The sequence below is a fragment of the Rhinopithecus bieti genome, unplaced genomic scaffold (assembly GCF_001698545.2).
Source record: "Rhinopithecus bieti isolate Rb0 unplaced genomic scaffold, ASM169854v2 scaffold_50805, whole genome shotgun sequence".
NCBI classification, from domain to species: domain Eukaryota; kingdom Metazoa; phylum Chordata; class Mammalia; order Primates; family Cercopithecidae; genus Rhinopithecus; species Rhinopithecus bieti.
Window position 1 is genome coordinate 232,683 of NW_016819929.1, and position 8,580 is coordinate 241,262.

At 47.4% G+C, this 8,580-nt stretch overlaps 1 protein-coding gene across 1 annotated transcript in view; it reads left to right on the forward strand.

The window, feature by feature from the left end:
- FRMPD3 (FERM and PDZ domain containing 3) overlaps positions 1 to 8,580 on the forward strand; it is an 81,541-nt gene that overhangs the window by 37,721 nt on the left and 35,240 nt on the right. The window contains exons 10-13 of the mRNA XM_017859350.1: positions 1,795 to 1,884; positions 3,572 to 3,751; positions 4,776 to 4,831; positions 5,091 to 5,188. Of these exons, the coding sequence (XP_017714839.1) occupies positions 1,795 to 1,884; positions 3,572 to 3,751; positions 4,776 to 4,831; positions 5,091 to 5,188 (424 nt within the window). The remainder of the gene's footprint in view (positions 1 to 1,794; positions 1,885 to 3,571; positions 3,752 to 4,775; positions 4,832 to 5,090; positions 5,189 to 8,580) is intronic.

The following is an 8,580-nucleotide window of genomic DNA, read 5'->3' on the forward strand; positions in this document are numbered from 1 at the left end:
AATAATAATAATAATGATAATAATAATAATGATAATAATAATAATAAAAGTAAAAAAAAGAAATGTACCTCTGTACCTCTAATTCATCAGTCTTAGGATGTGGAATTCTGGGAGACAAAACCCCAGCCCAAGGGGAAGGGGAAAGTAGGGGCACAAGACCTGACCTGGAGAATGGGTCACTGGGTAGAATGGCGAGGGATCAGGTTACTGCCTTCACTTTCTAGTGCTCTGAGGGACTCCCATTGTCTACTTTCCCAAGCCCTGCAGCAGCTTCTCAGCTTTGTAAGATTCAATCTGCCTGTGCTTCCTGCCCAAGAAGCAGGAGAGTGGTGAGACGCACTAGAATCAGCATGCAGATGTACACACGGGACGCAATCGCCCCATACATTCCTCCCATTCCAGATTTCTTGCATTACCAACTAGCTTCTCTTTTAAGATGCAAATTTCCCCAGAGAGTTAAGCCATTCCCACCTTGCTGTGAATATTTAATCAGATTGTTTTCTTCTCAACTGAGAGTATCAGTGCTCACCACCATTTCCTCAGGTAACATTTTTTTCCGAGGAGCCCCAGTGCTTGGGTTGGAAATATGAAGATGAAGAGGGCCTGGTCTTGGCCCCTGAGTCAGGCACAGTCTAATGGGAAAACACATTAGTCAGTCCCAACACAGTGCATTAGGCACAGGTGCCCTAGAAGCACAGAGGAAGAATACTAAGCCTAGCCTGAGGGAGGTGGAAAAGGCCAGAGCTGGGTCTTGAAAGACAGATAAGTTTGTCTAGATGAATCCGTGGGCATGGGTCATGGGAGGAAGTGTTTCCCAGGCAGGGAGATCCATCTGTACAAAGGCCCAGAGATATGAGAAACCATGGTGCAAGGACAGAAATGCAAATCATTCAGCCTAAGCAAGTGCAGAGAATGCAAGCTGTGTGCAAGGGGTGAAGGTAGGGGCAAGAGAAGAGGCCAGAGAGGTTGGCAGGAGCCAGTTCATGGAGGGCCTTGTGTGCCAAGGAAAGAGGTTGTACTTCGTTCTCAAGGCAGCTGGGAGCCTTTGAAGGGTTTAAAGCAGGAAGCTGATGTGATTAAACTTAAGTTTTAGGATGCTCCCTCTAACAGTGTGTGGAGGCACTTGAGGGAAAGAGGGAAACGAGTGTTAGTCCTGAAGGTAACCTGGCTGTCACCCTGACACAGGTGGGAATGTCAAGGCAATGACTGGCTAGAGAAGAGGGATGGATAAATTGGAAAAGGAGCTAGGGGGTAGGTATCCAGATGATCTGGTAACTGGTGGCCCTCACATGAGACAATTAAGGAGTCCAGTGTGACTCACAAGTTTCTGGCTCGATTGCCCAGGGGATGCTGATAGAGACCAGGAATGCCTGAAGTGCAGGCTTGGGACTTAGGAGTGCTTAGTATGAAAGGTATTGAGTGGGACCCCCAGCTGGGGAATGACCAGCATCTACTTGACTCTAGGGGTCTGAAAGATCTCAGGAGAGAGGTATGGATTAGGTGGGGCATCAGTTAGTTGGAATTAAACCAAAAACAAAATGAGTAAGCTGGATACTTTAGGAATGAAGATCAGGAGGTAGGACAAGATTTTAGAAAGGGAGATGAGATACTAGAGGGAAGAGCTGTCCAAACTAGAACCTTGCTGCTGTTTTATGAAGGGTGTCTTCACATCTCCACAGTGTCACTTGCTGACTGGTGCCTGTCCTAGGATGTTGAGACTCCTCATTGAGAATATGAGTTTGCTTTTCCTGTGCTCCTCAGGCTTCTCATATTTCTGGATGGGTTTTTCCACAGGGCTCTGCAATTCAGGCAAAGCTCCAGTATCTACGAATTCTGAATGAACTTCCTACCTTCACGGGCGTTTTGTTCAACACTGTGGGCCTGGTCAGTGGGGCAGCATGGGGGGATGTGGGGAGGGAGCCCTTTGCTGGCTCTTGTCCTTGGGTGTGGGGGCAAGAGGGGCAAATATTTCTAAAGGCCTTCCTTCCTCTTCCTCCTCCTTCTGCCTCTCCCCTCCCTGGCCCTGCCTCTGCTAAAATGATAGAGTGGGAGGAGATATTTGTTTTGAGTATCCCTCCATGACCTTTTTTTGTTCCTCTTCCTTGATTTGGGGCTCAGCATACTTTTCCATAAAGGGCCAGATAGTAAATATTTTAGGCTTTGCAGGCGGGCCACACTGGCAACTGTGGCAACTACTCAGCCCTGCTGTCAGATTATGAAAGCAGCCACAGACAATGCATAAACAAATGGGTGTGGCTATGTGCCAATAACTATTTATGGACACGAAAATTTGAATTTCATGTACTTTTCACATGTCACAAAACATGCCTCTTCTGCTATTTTTCCCAACCATTAAAAAATCTAAAAACCATTGTTAGCTCCTGGGCCATAAAAAATAGGTGGTGGGTGGGATTTGGCCCATGGGCCATGGTTAGGCAACCCCTGTTCTATTTCATTTTTGTTCCATATACTCCCGCAGTCCCCTATCCTAGGTTTCCTGAGTCCTTCTACTTCTCCCCCTGCTTGCTCAGCACCTTTGCTGCAGGAACAAGGCTCTGGGGCAGGGCACAGCTAGTCCCACCCTAAGACTGTGCCCCAGGCTAGTTTACCCTGGTGAAAGGAAATTCAAATCACCTTGCTGATTGGATCCAAGTGCTTGTCTTGCTCCCAGGAGCACACTGTCAGCTAGTGTGGCACATCGGTGGAAAGTCACTTATCAAAGTGCCTATAGACAGACACAAGAGGTTCCTCAGGGTGATGCCAATACCAGGGAATGGGCCACCAGAGTACCCAGGCTTGATTGCTCCAAGGAGTCTGTCAAGACCTCTTATTAAGGGAATCCAGTCCTTCAGGCCGAGAGGTAGCCATTTACATACTGGGATTTGAAGAACACTGAAAGCCCACTGTCCCCTCCCACCTCCTTCATACACTGTCAAATCTTTCTTCCACCCACCTACCACTGCTAAAATTTCTATTGGCCATATCTGCTGGAGTGCCCATTAAAAGGTCAATCTCTGCTTAAGGAGGGAGGCTGCCATGAAGTACCCAATCAACCCTGAACACCTTAGGCAGAGTTACTGTGCCAGTTTAGTTTTTGGCCTGGGTGAGAAGTGCAAGTCTGAGTGGCTGTTGGTGGGGGAGGGTGAAGACCAGACACAGGATGCCGCCTTCTCAGGCAGAGCACTGAGTGCGGGCCTCAAATGGCCTGCAGCAACAAATGGAAAGTCCCTGGGGCTTGGTAGGGGATGGTGCTCCAAAGGCCCCCCAAACAAACCTCACCTACTTCACAATTTTGCTAGAGCCAGCCCTTCTGCCTGTGCACTTTACTCAACCTGCTGCTGAGGCTAAGGTGTTCATTTGGACCCATAATCTGGGGCTCTATCCCAGGAACCATTTTCTGTCCCAGACCATTTTCCCCTCCAGGTTGTCCTACTGTGGCACTAAGCCCCAGATATTTTCAGATCCTACCAGCAGCGTCCAATGCATGTTTTCTATTTCCTCCTTCTGCCTCCTCTCCCCACCTCCTCTACCCTTCTTTCTGTGAACGTTGCCTGCCATTCTTGGGCACCAGGATGAGAAGCAGTCGGCCACCACTCTCCTGGTGGGACCCCGTCATGGCATCAGCCATGTTATTGACCTCAAAACCAACCTCACCACTGTGCTGTCCGAGTTCAGCAAGATCAGCAAGATCCAGCTGTTCCGGGAGAACCAGGGTGTGGCCCGGGTGGAGACCAGCATCATGGATGCCAAGGTAAGCCCTGCTTTGAGGGTCTCCTTCTGTTCAGGAACAGGCCTTGGGAGTAGAGGAAGAAATAAACTTGAGAAAGAGAATTTGAGTCTGTTAGGTGAGGTTTAGTAATTCTGAAGTGGTTCAACCCTGGGACTCTTTGGGCTAATCTTTCTGTCTCTTCTCAGCCCTCAGGGACATGCCATTTTGACCAAATAATAAGGTCAGCCAGCACTGAGGAATGCTAGGGAGAGTCAGATCAGCCTGAGACAGTTTTTCAGCACAAGGCAGGGAAACTGGAGAACTCAGAGCTACCCCCAGGCCACTGCTTCCCATTTTTCTCATATCATAGCACACATAGGAAATTATATTCACAGGCCGGCATGGTGGCTCATGCCTATAATCCCAAGCTTTGGGAGGCCAAGGTGGGCAGATAACTTGAGTCCAAGGAGTTTGAGACCAGCCTGGGCAACATAGTGAAACTCTGTCTCTACAAAAAAATGCAAAACTTAGCTGGGCATGGTAGCACACACCTGTGGTCCCAGCTACTCAGAGGACTGAGGTGGGAGGATTGCCTGGGCCAGAGAGGTCAAGGCTGCAGTGAGCCGTGATTGCACCACTGCACACTCCAGCCTGGGCAACAGAGTGAGATCCTGTCTAAAAAAAAAAAAAAAGAAAAGAAAAGAAAAGAAAAGAAAAGAAAAGAAAAGAAAAAGAAAGAAAAGAAAAAAGAAAAGAAAAGAAAATTATATTCATGTGGAACATTGTGGTAAATGGAGCAGCCCCAGAGACTCTGTCCACCCCAGGTTCTGCCTGGCTGCCTCAGAAACTATAAGAATGAATATCTTGGCCCATCTTTACCCATTCCACGTGCACACCAGTTGGGGGGCCCTGCCATAGGCACATGCACCTTGAGTCATTGAAGAGTGGTTGTCTAAGCACGTGAACAGAACAGAGGGGGCCTGGGAAGAAGGGGAACATGCAGAGTCTTGTCCTTATTTCACCCCCAGAGTCCAGCCCTTCCAGAACCTTAGATTTATTCCCATAGATCAGCTCCTTCGGACTGGCAAGCAGCTGTCGCCTGTGCAAAGTCTGGCAGTCTTGGTCAGCCACCCCCTCCACAGCTCTCCTGTTTGAATACCAGTGACCACTGTGGGTGGGGGGCAGGCCTGCCTGCCAGCTGGCGGAAGCTCTTAGAGGAGTTGCAACTTTCCTTTCTTAAATGATTTCCCGGGGGAGATATTGGTAGCAGATTAAGAGGTGGAGTGTTTGCTGTTTCTAAAACAGAACATTATTTGCTTCATTTTGTCTTTGTGAAACCCAGAAAGCTTTAATATGTTAATTTTCCACCTGTGATTCACAGGATTCCCATTGGTTTAGGAACTGGCTTGGAGCCGATGTTTAATTGGCTTGTGGCTACATCCTCAACCAATGGTTGCTGCCCTCCTCAGATGTTGTTGGGTAAAAAGCTAAATGGACTGGCAGAGAAGGGGGCAGGGAAGACAAGGCATGCAGGGGAGATGTGGCTTCCTGAGAAATAAAAGGGGTTTAAAATAGAGACACAGCTTTCCAACTGAGTCTTCTACGTTTTGAGTGATTCTCAACATTGACTACACAATAGAATTTCCTTAAGTGCTTTAAGAAAAAAACAGATGCCTGGGTCCTACTCTCAGAGATTATGATTTCATTGGTCATGGATGAAGCCCAGGCATCAGGATTTACTTATTTTTTTCAGTTTCCTAGGTGATTGTGTAATGCAACCACTTTGAGAATGCACAGGCTTGAGACCTATATTACCAGAGCTCTGGGAGGAAACAGGCTGAACAGGGGATCAGTGGGTGTTGCCTGAGTGAGGAGCACTATGCTTATTTCTAGGAGTGATCCAGCCACAGTTGTGGGAATGAATGCTGCCCTAGAGAGGCTACATTGTCATGGAGAGAGACTAGATTCACAAAGACACATGACCTGCCTTAAAAGCACAACATCAGAACATGTATAGAGCTCTGGAATCAGACAAGGCTCAAATCCCAGCTCTACTACTTCCTAGCTGTGTGACCTTCAGAAAGTGTCTTAACCTCTCTGAATCCTGATTCCCTCAACTACAAAATGGAATGCCTATCTCAAAATGTTTTTATCAGGATTATTATTGTTATTTTAATTTTAGACATGGGGTCTTGCTATGTTGCCCAGGCTGGTCTTGAACCCCTGGACTCCAGCATTCCTCCCAAGTTGGCCTCCCAAAGTGCTGGGATTACAGGCATGAGCCACTGCACCTGGCCCGTTGTATTAAATGAAAAAAATGTACATAAAATGTCTTAGTACACTGCCTGGCACACAGCAGGTACTCAATGAATGAGACCTGTTATTTTTTCAAAAGCAAAACATCAGTAAAGAAAAAGTAATAGGAAGTAAATGTTACAGACAAGTGTGATCTAGAATATGGAACAAAAGAACAGGAAGGAGTTAACCAGATCTGACTTCCCACAAGAGGGTGTTTTAAGCTGGATCTTGAAGTGATAGGCATGAATTAGCAGAGAGAAGTGGGATGTGTTCAAAGGCAAGGAGCAAGCACAGAAATAAGCAAGCCATATGTGCAGGTCGATAAGCATAGTTGCTTGGCTGGAGAGCAGAATAACGAGAAAAGAGATTGCAGAGATTGGGGGTGGGCAGAACAAGTTGGTTAAAAGCCTCAAAGGCCAGTCTGTGGAATTTAGATTCAATGTGGTAGAACAGTGAGAATCCACAGTAGGTCTTTGAGCAGAGGGGTGATTAAATAAAAGTTGACTTGGACCAGGGTGTAAGACGGATGAGAGCAAAGCTAATGTGGAGCTAGGGCAGTGAGGAGGGGATCATGGCACTAGTCCAGGAGTGAAGGAACAAGGGCCTGTGCTGGAGGGACAGCAGTGGTAATGAGATAAAAAAGAGGAGATGTGAAACATGTGAAATCAGTAAGATGTGGGTGCATATTCTCCCCTGCATACCACTCTTGCACAGACAATGCACATGTCTTATTATACCTAGCCCTTCTGCCTACTTCATAGGTCCCAAATATTCTGAAGAATGGTACTATGTGCCCAGCAGAAGCAAAATGGATGATATTGTGGTGAAAGGAGAAAGGGAAGATTGAGGGAGAAAAGAAGATCAAGGTTTAGATTTGACTGTCATTTAGTATGAACTTGCTGTTGTTGGGAAGCATGCTAAACACAGAAATTTTTTTCTTTTTCTTTTTTAATAAAGAGTCTGGGCACGGTCGCTTATGCCTGTAATCGCAGCACTTTAGGAGGCCAAGGGAGGCAGATTACTTGAGGTCAGGAGTTCGAAACCAGCCTTGCCAACATAGTGAAACCCTGTCTCCACTAAATCTCCACTAAAAATGAAAAAAAAAAAAAAATCAGCTGGGCTTGGTGGCACACACCTGTAATCCCAGCTACTTGGGAGGCTGAGGCAAGAGAATTGCTTGAACCTGGGAGGCAGAGATTGCAGTGAGCCAAGATCATGCCACTGCATCCCAGCCTGGGGGACAGAGTGAGACTCCGTCTCAAAAAAATTAAAAAAATAAATAAATAAAAGAGAACAAAGCATGGCTTGCTGGGTGCAGTGGCTCATGCCTGTAGTCCCAGAACTTAGGAAGGCAGAAGTGGGAGAATAACTTGAGCCCAGGAGTTCAAGACCTGCCTGGGCAATATAGCGAGATCCCGTTCTCCACAAAAATGAAAAAGAGAGAAAGAGAGAAAACCATGGCTGCTTGCCTTCAAGAAGCTTACCCAGCTTGTAGGATAGACATGCACAAATATGGCCAGGCACGGTGGCTAATGCCTGTAATCCCAGCACTTTGGGAGGCTGAGGTGGGTGGATCACCTAAGGTCAGGAGTTCGAGACCAGCCTGGCCAACATGGCAAAACTCTGTCTCTACTAAAAATACAAAAATTAGCCACGTGTCATGGCACACACCTGTAATCCCAGCTACTCTGGAGGCTGAGGCAGGAGAATCACTTGAACCCAGGAGGTGGAGGTTGGAGTGAGCTGAGATTGTGCCACTGCACTACAGCCTGGGCGACAGAGTGTGACTCCATCTCAAAAAAAAAAAAGTTGCACAAATACATGACACACAGACGGAAGTGCCATAGGAGAGCTACCAAGAGCATGCTAGGGGAGTACAGGAAAGGACAAATTCTGGCTGGGGGTATTAAGGAAAGCTTCTTAGAGGTGCTTTATATCAGCAATATTTGTGTTTAGTGAGAGGTGGCTCTGGGAAGGAATTGGGAGAGCAGGGTTGGGAAGCTTCTTACTAGAGAATGGCTTCCCTGGGCTCAGTAAGAATCTACCCACCGAGCCAGTGGTGTGCTGGAGCTTGCCCACACAGTGCATCAGAGCCAGCTGGGCACATCTCTCCCCATCTCTTTGTTCAGTGCCATCATGTTGATAGTTTGAAAGCAGCCATGGTGGGTGTATGTACATCAGGGAAATTGGCCAGTGCTACAAATTACTACTTGAAAGAACTGGCTGTGGGCTGGACACAGTGGCTCATGCCTGTAATCCAGCACTTTGGGAGGCTGAGAGGGGTGGATTGTTTGAGGCCAGTAGTTCCAGACCATCTTGGCAAACATGGCGAAACCCTGTCTCTACTAAAAATACAAAAATAAGGTGGGCATGGTGGCTTGCGCCTGTAATCCCAACTACTCAGGAGGTTGAGGTGGGAGGATGGCTTGAGCCTGGGAGGCAGAGGTTGCAGTGAGCCGTGATCATGCCAGTGTACTCCAGCTTGGGTGACAGAGCAAGATCCAGTCCAAAAAAAGGAGAGGAAAGGAAAGGAAAGGAAAGGAGAGGGGAGGGGAGGGGAGGGGAGAGGAAGA